The sequence below is a fragment of the Ostrea edulis genome, chromosome 3 (genome assembly GCF_947568905.1).
Source record: "Ostrea edulis chromosome 3, xbOstEdul1.1, whole genome shotgun sequence".
Classification (NCBI taxonomy): Eukaryota; Metazoa; Mollusca; class Bivalvia; order Ostreida; family Ostreidae; genus Ostrea; species Ostrea edulis.
In genome coordinates, this window is record NC_079166.1 from 72,537,626 (window position 1) to 72,557,616 (window position 19,991).

A 19,991-nucleotide genomic window follows, 5' to 3' on the forward strand; every position below is an offset into this window, starting at 1 on the left:
TGATATTGAACATTACTTACCCAGTGCCAGCAGAGGTACAACTCCTATCAGTGCAATTAAGCAGGCACCATGTCCTATATGGATCAGCTGACTGTGAAGTCTCTCTAACACACAGCGATTTTACATATAGATGGTTGTGAGTTAACTCATGACAATGAACAGAGTGGATGTATTAGATTTAAACAATTTGTAACCTCGTTCAGACTTGTAATGTTGAAGACGGACAGGAGACCACTCAGCATTGGCTTTAGAGAGCAAATAAACAAACACATCAGCTTGAGTAAAAACTGGAATATGTTTTAAATCCTCAGACCATTTATTCAGTTCCGGAGATGAAACAGTTGGAAATTCAATGATTTTTCCATCAATAATCAAACGGTTTCTCTGACGAAGAAAGTCTCTGGTGTCATCGGGCGTTTTCAACACGGGTAATTTTAAATCCACGGCCTTTTTAGCTAATTCCCGAAGCTGATGGACACTATAGTCACTAACAGTCATTCCCCGTTCAATAAGAAATTGTTTGAGTTGCGGTTTTAGCAAAGAATCTATGTTTAAAGACATGTCTATTTTTAACGCGTCGCTATTGTTTTCATTGGTGATGTGTCCCACTTTCGCTTCAACTCGCGGGCTATACGCGCCTTCTAAACCGGAGAGTTCCTATCTCGAAACTGGCGTATTCTGTGTTCTTTGTAGGTCGATTGTGTTCAGAATTTAACAAAGGGGGAGCACGTGTTCAAGAACACTACGTGGTGAATTGTACGTCATGTCCATCCGATTACAACTCTAAAGAAAGTTATATGTGTAAGTAAATCTTGCTTCATGCACTGTTATTGATTTAACAGTGGTTTATATGCATCAAAAAATGATGATTATGATGATGATGATGATGATGATGATGATGATGATAATGATTTCAGATCAGGAGTGTTATGAAAATATCAAAGCACCAACGACAATTTCAACAGAAATTAATTCGTCATCCAGTAACTACCAAAGAGAAAATGTGACCATAGCGAGGGAAAAGTAAAATTATGATCTAAATTCAATATTGATATACTTGTAGTAAAAGTTGACGTAAATAGCTCATAGTGACCTGGAAGACATTTGTGTAATTAGGCACCACTAAGATATATGTATCACATTCAGTGTGTACATGTATATACTTCAATAATAATTATATATATATATATATATATATATATATATATATAGATAGATATATAGATAGATAGATAGATATAGATAATAGTTACTTTAAGCAATGATCGGTAAAAGTATAGGTAAAACATAAAAATGAAACACGAAGACGTTTAGTAAAGCTATAGCGCTTTCATTTCAAATCGTGTTTTATGCATTGTGCACGTGTGTATCAAACTGAGTTGGTGTACTAGTTTAATTATATCATTATTTGCTATGGGAAAATTAAGTAATACGTGTATACCAGCCTAGTAGTCTCTCCCCACTTCTACTGATTGGGATTTGTTTGAACAATGTTTATTTTTCAAATTTGGATACAGATGTAAAGTGGTAGACATGCTAATTTAAAGATCTTTTTGTTTAGGGGATGCTTACTCCTCCTAGGAACCTGATCCCACCTCTGGTGTGTCCAGGGGTCTGTGTTTGCCCAACTATCTATATTGTATTGCTTATAGGAGTTATGGGATTGATCACTGTTCGTTATCTTCACCTTTCATTTATATTACGTGTTTTGAACCAAAAAATCACGTGCAACATCACGGAAAAGACATTATTTCGACAGATTAGAGCAAACAAACAAGTGTGTTGGCAGTTTTTGTCATGGCTTTACTTATTCTGAAATATAAATGACAGAACAGAATACAATGCAATGTATCCAATGATTAATGAAAATTCTCAATGAGACATGGATGATTATATTCCATGGTGGCGTTGGTGGCCTAGTGGTTAGGCCGTCAGACTCTCGATCGAAAGGTCGTGGGTTCGAGTGCTGGCCGCGGCAGGGCTGACGTTGTGTCCTTGGGAAAGGCACTTTACATGTATTTCCTCACTCCACCCAAGTGTAAAAGGGGTACCTGGCTATAGACAGTGAAAGATATTGTTAGAATGTTAGTGCTCTAGCGCTTGTAATGACAGCTTGCACTGTATGCTTCCTAGAAGGCTGAGAAAGTTCTTGATTGATATAAGGTCTGCCGGGGTAATAATGTACACTGATTATTGTAAAGCGCTTTGAGCAGCATACGCTGGAAAAGGCGCTATATAAAACTAATTATTATTATTATTATTATTATTATATTTTCAATAACCAATATTCCCAATTAAGTCCATCAATAAACGTTCAATATTCAGAAGTAAATGTAGTTACCATCGTCAAAACCCACGGTCGATCGTTCTTATGTTAGTTCTCGTGGGACACAACGCCGATATTTTCGCATAACTCATTAAAATGTATGACCCTACATGACATATCGAGGACCAGTTGGAGTCACGGTAAGTATTCCCGGAAATCGAAGCGTCAGCAGTAATGGCGGCGCCCATGAAAGTATGTGTGTTTGGTTGTGCCACTATCAAAGATCGGGGTTACAGGGCTCGGTCGTCAAAATTTCCCGTTGTGTCTCACGGGAGGTAAAAGAAGCGCTACCGACCGTAGGTTTCCGACAATGTGAAGTGACATGTTAAATGTTCGATATTTTCATCATAATTTACACATTCAATGATGATCAATGAATTTAAAAAAAAAAAAAACAATGGTCTACATCGACTTTTCCAGTAGTGTATGATGTAGAAACATTGAAGTCGGATACAAAGATGACTGGTAGATGGTTAAAGCCATGGCACATAGCATATAGATGGGTGCACGTAGGTGTCACCATGATACATAGCATATAGATGGGTGCAAATACGAAACTAAGATCACAGTTGCTGAAGAAATTCCGGTGAAAACACGCATGGTCCAGCAAAAGGTCTGTAGCTGAGATGGATGTTAGATGGTCTCATATAAAAGATAGATTTTCAAGGAGGGCAAACAAGGTTCTTAATAGTGCATAGTGTCTAAATCCTCTCGTTTTGGTACTGTGATGGTGTGGGGGTTGTGTGGATTAAGCCAAATGAGAAAATCGAGAAAGGGGCACCTGTTCAGAGCTTGTTTTGTGCACCAGCACCCGTATGTATAGATTACATGACTGTGATTTAGGGCCCTAATTTATTAACACTCCATTAAGAAATACAAGTATTGACACGAATGGAAAAATGATTTGCATTAGTCTGCCATAATCAGGCTTTGATGTAATCCTCCTACCCACATATACCAGAACCAAACACCCGTTTCCTGCCATCTGATCTATTCGTTATCTATAACGTGTATCAACTCGTATTGAGGTACAGAAGTCTGATTATTTTTAGTCGAAGCAAATTATATCGATTGATCGGGAAAAGGTATTTTTAGTTGAAGACTTGTATCGATCAATCGGACTAGCGTAAAGAGTGTATACGTCTAGCTTGCTGTTGATTTGAATATGAATTGCAAATAAATACTAGCCGTATTATTGCCCGATTGCGCTAACAATAGTTACATGTACTTCCTATGAATAACGTTGCTTTTCTCACTTATTTCGTTCATCTTTGAATTTGATCGAAACTCATTCTTCGCGTTGTAATTTCCATGCGCATTTATACAAAGAAATTCTTTTATGCATCTATTTCCACATGCTTTGTTTTCCAGAAATAAATTTGGTGATACAGGAACTGTCTTATATGCACCAATAGCTGTGATCTTCATATTGGTTTTCATTTGTGTGATTTTATTTTATTACAAACGACGGAAATGGCGGAAACAACGAAGAGAACCTGGTATGAACTTTTCTCATGTTGAAAATATGCTTAAAGAAATTGGCATGACTGCAACTATAGGAAAAGAGCGAATATACAATTTGATACGCAGTTACACGGACACTGTCTAAAAAAGTTCCGGTATATTTTTGTTGTTTCCATCCGTTCATCTGTATGTCCTTTACGGTTTTCTGTCATTGTTCCAATGATTTCTGTTTTGATTTAGTTCAGAAGAAGCAAAATATAAAGGTTGAGAACCTGAAATCACTTATTTTAAAAGGTCGAAATTCAGATAACCCTGGTTATTGAATTGGCGACGGAACGTCATCTCTTATGAAGTCTGTCGAAGATTATGTCAGACGATGGGTTAAATACCAAGAACTTGACACCTTGTCAGAATGGATAAAATGTATAGTAGGAATAAAATCATGTATCAGAAACATTAGAAGAAAAGTGTGTATCATTCATCCTTCCGTGCTTAGAAACGCATAAGTGATACATGAATCAAATATATATAGTTTACATGAGGAATATGTTTTGCGTCCAGCTGACAAAGCGTGCAACAACATTGCCTTTGTTTGCAAGGCATGTATTTTATCTTTGGTAATCGTATTTATACTCCAAGTGCCCTCTCAGAAGATGAAATTTTTCAAAATCATGCTTCAGTTTTAAACACATTTGATATCAACATCAATGGGACGCATGAATATTAATTACCACACCTATACTACATTCCTTCGTTTCACTAAAACCCATAAAAAGAGATATACATTTCTAGATGCAGTATTTGTTCTACCAAGTCCCTTATCTTTGCTTCTCATTGAAACAGTAACATTAACAGCTGTGAAGGAGAAACTTCAAACGTATTGCGACAGAACATATGCTACAAGTGGTGTAAATCAAATGTGGATTCTAACGTTTAGTAAATTGAAATCACAAAACCAGAATTTATTTACTACTCAAATCAACAACATCAAAACGTATGACCTTTTAACACTTTAATTACCCTACCATTTCTCCCGATGAATCAAATACTAGACTAATAGTAAACGTTATTAAGATTGATCACTGTTATCTTCATCTTTTCACCATAACACTTTTTCAAAATCGGACAAATCTTTAGACCAGATTATAGCAGCACTTCAAGATGGCAGTAAATCTTTGATTGAATGGTTTCCCTCAAGCAAAATATAGGCAAACCCAGAAAAGTTTCAAGTTTGCTTTATTGGTAACAAAAACAAATCAAAACATTGTCTTTAATTTGAGTGGAATCAAAATTTGCTGTGATGATGAGGTGAAACTATTGGGCATCACTATTGATTTTAAGCTGTCTTTCAAAACACTGCTATATATATTTGCTAAAAGGCAGGAAGATAGCTAAATTTTATTAAACGGCTAGGCAAACATATAAGCAAATTGGACAACTTAACAATATACTACTCATTCATTATGTCCATTTTCAGTTATTAGTACTGTCCTTACACTATTGCCACTGACGAACCCAGATCAAGAACAGCCAGGTATGATATCAAATCTTTCAGATATGAGGCAGTAAAGCTCTGGGACTCTTTACCGAATATTGTCCGAGATTCCTCAGCATACAGTCAATTTTTGAATTATATCCTGAATTACATGTAGTGTGGAGAATGACATTGTAAACGTAGCTCATGTATACCCCAGCCTTTCTTGCCTCAATTTTAATTTTTAATCTAAACCTTAATATTATTCTTATGTTTTATGTTATATAGTCTGTTAAAGAACTTTTTAGCTAATGTTACTTGTCCACTATTCCGACTTAAATAAAAATTACTTACTTACTTATAAAAAATGCATATGGCATGTATATGAGCATCTTTAAAGATGAATTCGAAGAGAGATTGCTTCAGATGCTGTGATTTATTTATATATCATACATTGTAAGTAAGCAGCCAAAGTAAATCTTAAAAATCGCTTTATTTCTGGAATAATGAAAGAATTATATATGATACAGTAAATTTTGGTCCCCACAACGAGAGAGAGAGAGAGAGAGAGAGAGAGAGAGAGAGAGAGAGAGAGAGAGAGAGAGAGTTTTCTTTTAGTCCCCTACCGACGACACCAGAGGGGACAACTGGTCTACACCCTGTCTGTCTATCACAACTTCGTTTTCCAGACTTTTCCATCACGCTTTGATTTACGAAGTTTCGTTACAGGTGACAGATTTTACGAGATCTATGGGACTTTGCACTAAATATACTTTTACGGATTTTCCCCCACTATGTTTAAACTTAGGAAACTGAAGTTAGATATGCAATACATATTAACTTTCTCCTCCATGCTAAGCTGATATTTTATGAAATCTACGAGACTTTATGACGAATATAGTTTTCCTGACTTATTTAAGATTTCTTTAACTTAAGAATTTGAAACAACAAAATGGAAAGACTTAATTAGCTTCGTGCTTGAATGATACTACATGTTTAGTTCTCTGTATTTTACTTATTGTGTGAGATCCATATAATTTTACTGGGGAAAACCCATGAACTAAGGGCATATCAATTTGTAATCAAGTCCCTCGGATTCGCCACATCTATTTACAAAGAGATCGAAATTAAAGCCCCAGATGTTGAAAAAGTTCATATCAAGTTTTGCAAGAATGTCTTGGGTGTAAATAGAAAAACATGTAACAATATGGTCTATTGTGAATTAGGAAGATTACCTTTATGTGTTAAGAGAAAATTAAAACTTTTTAAATATTGGATAAAACTAAAGAACACAGACAATTGTATTTTAAAGGCTTGTTACGAAGATATGTCCACTTATAATAATAATTGGTTAACTAATATTAAAGAAGAACTGTCAAATCTAGGCTTAAATTACTTATGGAACCACAGAAGGAATCAATATATTTATAGAATCATTGAGCACAGAATAATAGATATGTACATGCAAAAAAATTATGTGTAGTTTTGAAAATCCACCAAAGTGTATGCTGTATAGGCATCTTGTTGACAATTTTTGTATACAGTATTATTTAACAAAACCATTAGACACGTACAGTAAGCAACTTATTACCCAATACAGAACGTCATCACATTCATTATGTATAGAAACTGGTAGACATAATAATGTTCCCAGAAATATGAGAATTTGCAAACAGTGTAGTTTAAATGATATCGAAGATGAATTTCATTTCATTCTAAGATGTCCTTTATATGACGAAATAAAAAAAAAGATTTATTAAACAATTCTACTATGTAAAACCAAGTGTATATAAACTTATAAAATTACTGAGTGTAAATAACGTTACAGAACTGAGTAATTTAGGTAAATATCTTAAATATGCTACAAAATTACGTAAGGAAAGTGTTGCTAATTAGTACAATAGACTATTATATATCTACTTAATGTACTTTTTGTTAATCAGTATTATAATGTATGGATATATGCATGCATATGATTGCATGTTAAACAATATCACTTTGGAATGTTATTTAAATTTATGCACTCTCCATATACTGTATGTTGTTATATTTTAAAACTGTATTGTATGTAATTAAGTCCAATGAGCCGCATGGCTCACGGAAATAAAGAAACATGAAACATATGAACAGTCGCTGCCTATTTGAAACGTCGTGGCGCCAGCATCAAGAAATCGAACCTGGGTAACTTTGTTGCGAATTGAGCTCTCTCACCACTAGGCAACAGAAACCGTAAAGGCAAAATAATTATATATGATGTCATGATTTTAGGAAGATATTATGTATCGACATTTTTGTATATCAAAATTCTTTTGATTTCCTTTTCTTTGTGTTTTGAAAGATCAGAAAAAAATCATTTCATGTAATGCATACATACACCATAATAATTGTAATGCATTTCGTAATGCGTACCTATCATGCATCAGAAGGATCAGTAAAATTCATTTCTTATAATGCATATTATCACAATAATCGTAATGCATTTCACAATGCATATCATACATCAGGAAATTATACATACATCATAACAATCATAGTGCCTTTCATATACACCTATACACAACAAAAATCACCATGCATCAGAACAATCACAAAAATCATTCCATAATGCACAAATACATCACAATAATCGTAATTTATTTCATACATCAGAAAAATCATGGAATTGTATTTCATAATGCATATCAAAAATTCATTTCGTAATGCATATCTGTTAAAATATATTCATTTAAGAGCCTTTCTAGAAAAAAATCATGCAATACCGTCCAAATTGTAGGTTACCACATCTTGATGAAATTTGGTGATTTGGTGGGTAGGTAAGCATACACCCCCTACCCCCATTGCTATTTTCAACATGGCCGCCATACGCAGCGCCAACTGTATTTTACATATTTTCATCAATATTATATGTAAAAATCCAGAAAAAGGGTAAAAATCAAATGTAATTTATTTAACTAAATAATCAAATTTATTTTTTCAAAAGTATTTCAAAGTTAAAACATACACCCCTCTACAAAAAACGGCATAAGTCATATTCAAACATGAAACACATCAAAAGCCAGACAATTCCTAAAATATGGCATATTGGAAGGGTCAGAGCTAGGAAAAAAATCATTTTCATACTACTGTCAAAATAGACTACTAAATAGTATCAAATCATATTATTTAGCTTGGCATTTAAAAATCATATGAGATATTAGGGTTTAAATAATGCCTGTTTTAAAAAATCTAGAAAAATGTCATGTGTATATTTATATTTTTAAGCCAAAATTAAAGTTAAACATCAAGAAATGAATTGCATAACAACAGCAGACAATAACCTTCCAGAATTTATGTAAGTCATAATCAAACATCCAACATATCAAAGGGTAGACAACTTTTAAAAACTGGCATATTGCCAATTTCTCAGATATGGAGAAAAAATACATATTTGAAGGGTCAAACCTTCCAAGAGCAGGCTAGGAAATATTTTTTTTACACGTATGTCAAAATAGACTATTAAATACCACTAAAGCATATCATTGAGCTTGGCATTTGAAAATCAAATGAATTTAAATAATGCCCTTTTCTTGAAAAACATCTACAAGAAAGGTTAAATGTACCTATACATTTAGGTTATTTAAGTAATATCAAATTCATACTTCATTCAATAAATTTCATGGTTACAAATGACAATGGTCTTCCAAAAGTAAAATTACCGTAGTCGGTATTAAATATACAAGACAATATAAAACAAAGGGTAGAACTTTTATAATAATACATTTGATATTACTGATACAATTAGTAAGTTTTAAAAATCAAGTGATACCTTGGATTTTTATTATTATTATATTTATAATATTTCAACACATTTCAAAGTTATAACTGACAATGATCAAAAGTCAAAATTAAATATGCAAAACATAAATGGGTAGTCAATCTGTGTGATCTCCAATTGCCGGGGGGGGGGGTTAAAGTTCACAAATTAACAATCTTATGTAGGGAGTTTCTCCAATCTAGGAGCTTTCTACAATTGATGGGGAAAATGTTTTACATGTAAAAGGGGTAGTAAAAAGAACCTTGATAATGATATACTCTATACACCAATCACTATACATATTATCATATCACATTCACGAATGACGTCAAACATACATTACATTTTTAAGTTATACGCCACATTCTATTTAGCAAATGTTTGACTTTCACAATAAAGATATCAGTCAGAAATTACAGTTGATATCCTAAATAATCATTCATAAAAATATAGCCTATTCAGATTCTGTTATAATGTGTAAATTGATTACGAATAATACGTCACATGATGAATGGAATCAAAACTATCTATTCTAACTCACTGACAGATGTGAATTATTGTATATGTGAAATGCTTCATGTAGCACAAGGTTTTCAAAATACATTACAAGTGATTAAAATAATACAATGTGAATGACTTTGTCTTGTATCTCTGGTGATCTTTCAGTAAACTGCAAGGATTGTGGGGTTTTTTTTCCATTGTACTCAGTTATACTAATTTATGTAGTAGATAATTACATGAAAACTTCATGCCATAGTGCAGATTCAAGTTTGTTAAAGTCCTGGCACCCGGGGGTAGAATGGGGCCACAATACGAAATCAAAGTTTTACAGAAAAACATATTGGGAAAGTCATTAAAAATATTCTCAAGAACCACTTGGTCAGAGACGTTTACATTTACATGAAAGTTTCCCGACAAAGTGCTGATTCAAATTTGTAAAACTCATGGCACCTGGGGGTAGGTATAAGGGCCACAATAGGGATCAAAGTTTTACATGCGAATATATAGGGAAAATCTTTAAATATGAGCCAAAGTAACTAAATTAGGCGATGTGGCCCATGGGCCTCTTGTTACATTTTCGAATTCTTTTCCAGAACCACTGGGTCAATTTCAACAAAACTTGGCAAATAGCATCCTTTGGTAAAGGGATTTCAAGTTGTTCAAATTATTGGCCATGTACAATGTACCCTTCAAAGAGGATATACATGCAATCACAAAAATGTAAAAATGGGGTTGGGTCATTTAAAAATCTTCGTCTCATGAACCCCTGAGCCAGAAGAACTGAAATTCATATGAACGCTTTCTGACATAGTGCAGATGCGAGTTTATTAAAATCATGGCCCCCGGAAGTTGTGGCCCCCACAGTAGGACATCAAACTTTAACATGCAAATATATAGGGACAATCTTTAACAATTTTCTTTTGAAGAACCACTGGACCAGGAAAGTACACATTTACATGAAAGCTTTCTGACATTGTGCAGATTCAAGTTCGAGAAAATCATGATCGCTTGGAGTAGGATGGGGGCTAGAATAGGGGATCAAAGTTTTACATGGAAATATATAGGGAACATCATTAAAAATATTCTTCTCAAAAACCACTGGACCAGGAAATTACAAATTCATATGACAGTTTTTTGAAATAGTACAGATTCAAGTCTGTTAAAATAATGGTCCCCAGGGGGTAGGGTGGGACCATAATAAAGGATCAAACTTTCACATACAAATATATAGGGATATCTTTAAAAATCCTCTTCTCAAGAAGCACTGGGACAGAAAAGTTGACATATACTTGAAAGCTTTCTGACATATTGCAGATTCAAGTTGTTTTGTTTTTAAATCATGGCCTTAGGGGTAGGGTGGTGCCACAATAGGGGATCAAAGGTTTACATACAAATATATGGAGAGGATCTTTAAAAACTTCCTCTCAGGAACCATTGGGCCAGAGAAGTTTACATTTACATGAATGCTTTCTGACATAGTGCAGATTCAAGTTTGTAAAAATCATGGCCCCCGGGGGTAGGTTGGGACCACAACAGAAATCAAAGTTTTACATGCGAGTATATAGGGAACATATTTAATTATGGGCCAGGGTGACTCAGTTGAGCGATGTGGCCCAGGGCCTTTTTTATATAAAAGATATAATTAAAGGTTATTCAAAAAGGTTGGGTGTTTTTTTTCGCTGGTTTCATTATAATATCCGAGTACAATAGTTTCCCATGTAATTTCAAACTTCGAAAAGGAGCAAATTTTCTCCTGAATTCATACAAAACATATTTCATGTATTCATCTACATTGCAGGCTTCACATAATGGAAACACATCTTTGTTCCATTTACCTACATATACATTATTGTTCAACGTACCATTAAATAGTTTATAGTTAAATCTAATATTTTTTCCCAGATATTTCTTTCATGTTTGTGATATATATATTTTCCAAAGTAGAATAAGTGATGGCGAGCGAAGCGACGCAACGAGCTCGCTCCAATTATTACAGATACGAGTCACGTGATTTGCTCTTCATCAGCTGAAAAAAGATGAGTATTACCCCTAATGCTTCTGGAAAAATGTCGCCATCACTGCGGTATACTTCATTTACAATTCCGTAATTAAAATAATTAGATCATTTAGAAAGTACCATAAACGTTTTTAAATTTCAGACAAGCTTTCTCATAGCTTCAAACGTTTTGTTGTGGATAATTGCTTGATTTGAAAGAAAACAATCGCAGTTAATGATGACGTCACAATGCACTGTTTACTTCAACCGCGCTATATTTCCTGCGTTTTGAAATGAATTGGCTCAAGTCGTGTTGTAAGATGTTAAGGGTCTTCGCTCGTCTCAACGGTCACACCGTACAACATATTATTAGAGATGTTCCTGAACATGAATCGAATATGAAGACGGACATGAATATGAAACTAATATGAAACTGATGCATCCCGATCCCGATTGGAAAGAACATTTCGAATATGACCATTGAATAAAGTAAAGTGGAGATAGTTAACTCATATGGCGACCGCCAGTTAGTTTACCTGGAGACCGCCACTTAATCTAACTGGCAACCGCCACTTATTATCTGCCACTATCTGAGGGCCGCAACCTAATTTATCTGGCAATCGCCACTGATTTCATCTGGCGGCCGCCATATAATTTAACTGGCAGTTGCCACTTCATCTACAATGTATGTGGCGGTCGCCCCTCCTTTTCTCTCAAATAATAATGATACGAACTCATCAGTACTAAGTAAATTATATTTTAAATATGCAACTGCCATAAATATGTCAACACAAGTACTTAATTATTCATAAAGTAAATTGTAAACGGCGAAAAATGTACAGTTAACGTTACTACAATATTCAAAACATATCCAGGATCGGAATTTAGTGGGTCAGGAAATGTCATAGTTTTTTGATGAAAAAAGCATTGTTTTTGATATTATACTTTACTAATAGAATTAAATACATGTATTTGTGAGATACAAAATATGCTAAACACTGCATAGATATCCGGAGAGGGGGGGGGCTTGCACCTAATCCGCCTGTTTTGAAATTCGGTAAAGATGATACACTTAAACAATTAAACTAAAAGTATACTACGATTGTATAACCATATATATATTAAAATGCCATTTCTACAGTACTGAACGTTGTTTTAAACCAGTAAGTCTTTAAGCTCGCTTTCAACACTCATTCATTCTTTTATGTGGCATTCCTCGGCATTCAGGACGAGAATTCCATGTCCATACATCTTAAGTTGTGTAACAACTGAGTTAGCGGTAGATCGGGGGAAATGTGTTCAATTTACCAAACAAGAAGTTTTACCAACCCCCTCTCTCACCACACACACATTCTGTTTCTCTCCACGCACACATCCTCTGTCTATCACATACACACTTCCTCTCTCTCTCTCTCACACACATTCTCTCTCTCTCTCTCTCTCTCTCTCTCTCTCTCTCTCTCTCTCTCTCATCGTGTCGTTATAACGATCTAGTTCGTCAGTACAACCTCGCATTGGGTCAAATGCTGTCTGACGTGTTTCATACCGATTGTTAAGCCGTTCCTGGCACACTGATTTTGACTGCGGATAACTCCGTTTACCTGATCAGGATATAGGGCTCACGGTGTGTGTGACCGGTCAACAAGGGATGTTTACTCCTCCTAGGCACCTGATCCCACCTCTGGTGTGTCCAGGGTTCCGTGTTTGCCCAACTATCTATTTTATATTGCTTATAGGAGTTATGAGATTAATCACTGTTCGTTATCTTCACCTTGCATCCTCTCTCTCACCACGCAGATACCCCCTCTCATACAACATGCACACATCCTCTCTCTCAAATACTACGCAAGCATTCTCTTATCCACATACAACGTACACGTCCTTCTCCCACACACCACGCACCCATTCTAGTTCTCAGGACACATGCATGTTTCTTTTATCTTAAATCGTCTTTTGATGATGATTTTAAATATTTTTAGACAATGCCTTGAAGAAACACAGGTCATGGAGAAATTCCATGTCTTCTCAAGCGCATCCGTCCCACGTAGTTCTAAGTCAAAGTCGACTGAAAATCCTGACCCTGCCTAACCATGTCTGCTTTTGTGCCTGTTTGGCAGTTCGAAGAACAATATTAATTTTTGTATAGCTTTGATTAAGGATAACGAACATTTATAAGACTTGTATCAGCAATCTACATACTACTCTATTAGCTAACAAAATCTAAAATAAGGAATTGGAATAGCATCCATTTATTTACAATTTTAGGGAATTAAACAATTCTGTTTTAATTAAGCATCGGGATCGGGATACATTAGTTTCATATTCGTTCAGATCGATGTTCTTCATATTCGATTCCATTCTCTACCCAGAGTTCCGTGCGCTCCACGCACTACACCTCTGTCAACGGCTTTTTACAGAAATCTTGTAAAAAAAAATTAATATCCAATATTTATGTTTTCGACTAAATATTTAGTGATACTTTGAAATGTTTAAAGCTGTATGACCCGATTGTCAAGTATTATTTTTGTACATAATTACTTTAAAGCAGATTAATTACTTTATAAAGTTATTAACTTTCCCTTAATTACATGCTTGGAAACATCTGCATGTAAAAGAAAACAGTGCGAATATTATTTAGAAAGTAAATATAGTGGGTACACATAAATCATCCCATAAGAGACGTCTATAAATAGACCCACGCGCGTCAGGGGAATCCCAACATGATGTATTAACTCATACGCAACTGTCTAGTTTTAAGGCTGAAAGAGCGTAAAACAACGAATTACTAAGAGGTATTTGATATTTTTAGTTCTATTAAACTTATGGTACGGTACTGTTATAACAAAATACACAGTTTTAAACAGATAAGACCACCGATGATCTGAAAGTTTGAATTGGTCACGTGACTGTCACTTGAAATGGCAGAGTGACGCGGTTATTTGTAAACATCGATTTAAAATCAAAGAATTTGGGTTAAAACAGGTGAAATAATTTTTGATATTTCGTACAGCCTCATAACTACATACGTGCGAGGATTTAATAGCGTTTTTACGAGATGGAAAAAAGTCTTGTAATTCGAACCATACAGCTTTAAGGTGCAATTAAATTGATGTTTAAAATCACCGTTTTCTGATCCTAAATTTGGAATAACTTCGTAATATGCGTATGAATGTAGGACATCCACGTGGTGAAGATTTGAATGTAAACATGGAATGAAAAGTAAGAAAGGCTGTAAAAATACGATAAAACTTGTGAAATAAGAGACAAACAGCTAAATGGTAAATATGTACTTATCAAAGTGTCAGTGGGCTATGAAAAGAGTCTGATGTCATCACCTGTTACCAGAACTTTTAAAGGGAAAGGAAACCGGGAACTATTGTTTATATCATGTGATTTTATTGTCACGTGATTCCAAGCGTTGACAGAGATGTATGTGAAGCTTGAGTAAAGCGACCTCTGGTGAGAGAATGATTCGATTCATGTTCAGAATCATATTTATTAAAACATTTTTCCATCTGTTTTCATATAATGGCTTTTGAAATTTCCTATTTATAAACACCGAGAATGAAAATCTACTTTTAACATTTAAGATGACTTTTCAACATCATTCTTAAACAAAAAATGTTATTTTTCTTTCTCAATTTATCTATAAAATACATTATAGTATCCATTTCTCCATGTTCACCAAAAATATCTTTAAGATGTAAAATTCCACTCTGTATCCAATTTTTAAAACATAGTGTTTTCGATTCATATTGAAGGAGTTTGTTGTTCCATATAAACTGGTTAAGAAACTCATCTCTCTTTATTATTTTTTTATGTCATATGGCATTTTGAATCTATTAAAAGCTGTAAATATATTTCCATAAAACGTTTGAACATTTTGAAAAAGTTTCAATGTAAAAAGTTATACTGAGACGGTTTTAAAATATCAACGATAGAGATATTATATTGCTGCAAATATCACTAAGTGTCCTATGAAAGGTGAAGATAACGAACAGTGGTCAATCTCATTCATCCCACAACAATACAAAACAGAGAGTTGGGCACACACGATGTAAAACACTTTCTACATCTAGTAATCTACATGTACTTAAACATTGGCAGCATAGGATTTACTTTTGATACTAATGATACGAATACATCCTTGCTCAATTTTGTTTATAAGTGTATTTCCATTTCAGTTGACACACCTGATATTGTTACTCCCCTTGAATTGGATTTAGATTTCATTGAGATCTTGAGCAAAACAGTGAACCCAGAAAAGGAGGGAACAGATGTATTGAAAAGGAAAATCCATAACTCGGAGTTTCATGAGAAATATGCAAGCTACTGTTTAAAACCAAATCTTAAACATATGAGCATCACAGGGAACTGGCGGAAAGATTTAGGAATACAAACTGCAGCAGATTTCTTCAACATAAAAATATATGTTGTTGTTCAGATGGAATCAGGTGAAACAAAAACATATTGTTTTTTCCCAAAGGATTTTGATACAAAAGATTGGATAAAAATAGCTTTTGGGAAGGAAAGGGAATACATGCTTTTATCAGGTAGGTGGTTAAAGAACTTTTTTAAAAGGGTATATTAAGGATTTTCATATCAGTAAGCTTACAAAAAAGATTATGTTGAGAAAGTTTGCAAAATGTAAGCTGTTTACATCGCCAATTTCAATGTTACGTAGGTTTTTTCTCTGTGAACACTTGCTTAAGAACGGTGATGCCAAACTGTATTTTGCTGGAAGCGATAAGTAACAAAATCACGAAAACATCTTTGGAATTTGTTTGGGTATCTTTGATAACTCTTTTATGGTTTCCCTCTTTTTTCAGGGGAGACATATTGTTATTTTGTGTTACTTTCTGTCCGTCTGTCTGTCGCAAAATCTTCTGAACACTTCTCCTCCTGTATGGCGTATCGGATCGACTTTGAACTTTGTACAATTTATCATTGTCATTTGTAGATGTGCATATTTCGGGACAGGGTGATTTTGTTATTTCCCATTTCTAAGAGGGGTTGAGAATGTAGAATAACTCGTGAACATTTCTTCAAAATCAGCCTTGAAATTTTAAGACTTTGCACTATGCTTCATTGTCATTTAATGATATTCACATTCTTCTAACCCAGGGATACAACATTTCCCTGCAATTTACATTGGGTTAAAGAGGAGTATTTTATGGGTTTTTTCATATACCAGGGTATGTTTACTTTCCTACTATTAATTCAGCACAACAGTCATTATTTTTTATCATATACAACAATGACATTGTTCTCAATGATGTTAAATCTTTTCTCCATATTTTTCCTCAATGCAAAAACTGCAATGTATAATGTATATGTTCCGGCTCATGCTTTCTCTTCAATATCTTGCAGTACATTAAGGGGAGGGGGTTGGATTTGGAGCACTTTCAATTTGGGGAGTTTGGGAGGCATTTATTTTTAACAAAAAAGAAGTTATATTTCTATTTGAAGTATCATGTACTTCCTTCGTTAATAAAGTGGTTTTTTTTACAGATTCTAATTCGTCAAATGAAGAAGATGCATCACTAACCTATGACGATGTATTTGTTCTTAATCATTACACAAAAGGTAATTAGTTGTTTCTCATTAGATTAATTCTAATTGCAAACTTCATTTAAATCATTACGGTGCATAAGAGGAAACCATGCTCTTAAGATTTCTTATCTTATGAATCTATATCTCTGTGCATTTTCAGTGTAAATTCTGAATTTATTTTTATTTCTTGTATAGCATTGAACGAAACAGAATTGGAAGAGGATACATTAGAAGTTGATGTACAGGAAGATATCAATCTACATTTACAGCATCGTTTGACATCTTATACAATACCTATGATTTAATCAAATGTGACTCAAGTCTTTGGCACTCTGCTTTCCCTTTTAGTTCTTACAGGTTAATTGTTATTTCAGATTTACAAAATTTCGGCTTGAGCATCACTGAAGAGACATAAGTTGTCGAGATGTGCAAATGTTGAATCAAACTTGGTACCATATAAGTTTTACATCTAAAGATGAAAGCATCCGAGACGGATAAACCATAAAATACGTATTTTACAAATGTCAAAGGCAATTTATATATATATATATATATATATATATATATATATATATATATATATATATATATATCTGTGCATTTTCAGTGTAGATTCTGAATTTATTTTTATTTCTTGTATAGCATTGAACGAAACATGGAATATATATATATATATATATATATATATATATATATATATGTATATGTATATATATTTATATATATATATATATATATATATATATATATATATATATATATATTAGTGTATAAATTTACATAACGTTCATAGACAGACATGGTATTAGAAAAGACTTATCTGTATAGGTTTCCTAAGGCAGGCTGATGTATCTTAGTACATAACCCCTATTCAATTTTAGGTCACTTGGTTAAAGGAGTTGAAGTTACATAAATATCTTTAACGATCAGGGGATCAGATTCATGTGATCAAATATGTGGATTATTTTGAAATTGTGCATATTAATACAGTTTTGGTGTATAATTACTATGATTTGTATAAGATTCTTTGAATTACCAATTTGAAAATTAGTATTTATTAAAATTTTCTTAAAATGAGAATGTTTTTCCTTTGATGTTGATATAATTGTTGGTATGGTATGTGAAATTCATTGTGTGGTGGGTTTTATCGACTTTGTCAGATTTCCTAATGGTAGTCTCTTCGCATCCCTTGTGCAAATGGACAATATCATTTGCAGAGCTCAATATTTTTATGAGTTGGCCATATCTGACAGAGCTTTTACTAAATGAACACAAAACCCTCAAACTTGGCCTACCTTGGAAGACTGATTGCTCAGAACTGAATTAGCTATTTTTTTTTGGGGGGGGGGGGTACCATAATAAAGGCATCGGTACTCGATTATGATAAAATATCTTCACCTCATTTTTGGTTTGATTTATAGCGTAGATGAAGTACTTTTTTAAGTCTGTCCAGAATTGGACTGCCTATCTCAGTTATCTATATTTCGGGTATCGAAAATAGCTGTAAAAGCTGTATTTTGGCTTGATAATTGAGACCAATATGCCTGGAATAGGTGGTGCTGTATAAAAAGAACATGCATGGATATTTCATTGAAATATTTTGTAAATGGAGATAGAACCCATAGGTGATTCTCCATGTAAAATATCACAAGGATTGGTACCATGTGCTTCTGGACTGTATTGCATGGTTTTGGAGAGAATTATTTTCAAACATGTATATAATTATTTTCATAGTAATGATCTATTTTATCGATATCAAGCTGGCTTTTTACCAGGTCATTCTACAGTTTATCAATTATTAGAAAATTATCATAGTATTGTTCAAAGTATTGATGAAGGGAAATCATGTTGTATGATATTTTGTGACCTGTCAAAAGCATTTGATAGAGTATGGCATAATGGTCTTATTTTCAAATTACAAACTTATGGTATATCTGGTAGTCTTTTACATTGGTTCAGAAGCTACTTATGTCACAGATCACAAAAAGTAATGTATAAGGACCTTTTATCGTCACAACTTGATATATTTCCTGGTGTACCCCAAGGTTCTGTTTTAGGACCTTTACTATTTTTGATTTATGTTAATGATGTTGCTGTAAATATGCTATCAATGTGTAGATTATTTGCTGATGACAACTCACTCCAGCAGTCCTCATATAATATGCTAGAACTTGAATACAAGCTTAATTATGATTTACATATACTAGAAAAATGGTAAAATAAGTGGCTACTCAAATTCAATCCATCCAAGACTAAAGCTGTTTATTTTTCGAAAAAAGATAACTCTATTTTACCGAAATTATTTTTCCAAGGTGATAGATTGGAGTGTGTTCTAGTCCATCGTCATCTAGGCTTATTATTGTCACATAACCTCAGTTGGTCTTTATACATTGATTCCATAGTTGATAAATCTTTTAAAAAATTAGGACTTTTAAAAAGGCTTAAGTTCAAAATTGGCAGAAAACATCTGTCAAAATTGTATATAGCTTTTATTAGACCTACTCTTGAATATGCTTCAATTGTTTGGGATGGCTGTTCTGTTCACGATACTGATAAGCTTGAAAAAGTGTAATTATGTGCAGCTAGAATTGTTACTGGTCTTCCTATTTTTGCATCTAGAGAATCCCTTTATTCAGAAACAGGCTGGCTAACTTTAAAAAGTAGACGTTATATAGCAAAAATGACTACCATGTTTAAAATTTGCAATGGTAGCGCCCCTGATTATTTAAATGAAATTATTCCACATAAACATGAAAATATATCCCTTTATAATACTAGAAACAATGATAAGTTTTACATTCCAAAATGCAGATTAGAGTTATTCAAAAAATCATTTGTACCTGACTCTGTAAAACAGTGGAATTTATTAAATGTAGAAACCAGA

General features: G+C 33.7%; 1 protein-coding gene across 9 annotated transcripts in view; it reads left to right on the forward strand.

The window, feature by feature from the left end:
• Positions 1 to 17,679, forward strand: part of LOC125683333 (uncharacterized) — a 42,024-nt gene extending 24,345 nt beyond the window's left edge. For 6 of the 9 annotated variants that reach the window (XM_056158843.1, XM_056158838.1, XM_056158839.1 and 3 more), the window contains 7 exons: positions 694 to 801; positions 918 to 1,023; positions 3,698 to 3,825; positions 5,268 to 5,324; positions 15,739 to 16,107; positions 17,066 to 17,140; positions 17,303 to 17,679. In XM_056158843.1, coding sequence (XP_056014818.1) covers positions 694 to 801; positions 918 to 1,023; positions 3,698 to 3,825; positions 5,268 to 5,324; positions 15,739 to 16,107; positions 17,066 to 17,140; positions 17,303 to 17,412 — 953 coding nt within the window. In that variant the 3' untranslated portion in view covers positions 17,413 to 17,679. Of the gene's footprint in view, positions 1 to 693; positions 802 to 917; positions 1,024 to 3,697; positions 3,826 to 5,267; positions 5,325 to 8,037; positions 8,078 to 15,738; positions 16,108 to 17,065; positions 17,141 to 17,302 lie in introns of those variants that run through there. The other 3 variants (XM_056158844.1, XM_056158846.1, XM_056158845.1) reach the window with 3 other exon arrangements.
• Positions 17,680 to 19,991: the final 2,312 nt, after the last annotated feature.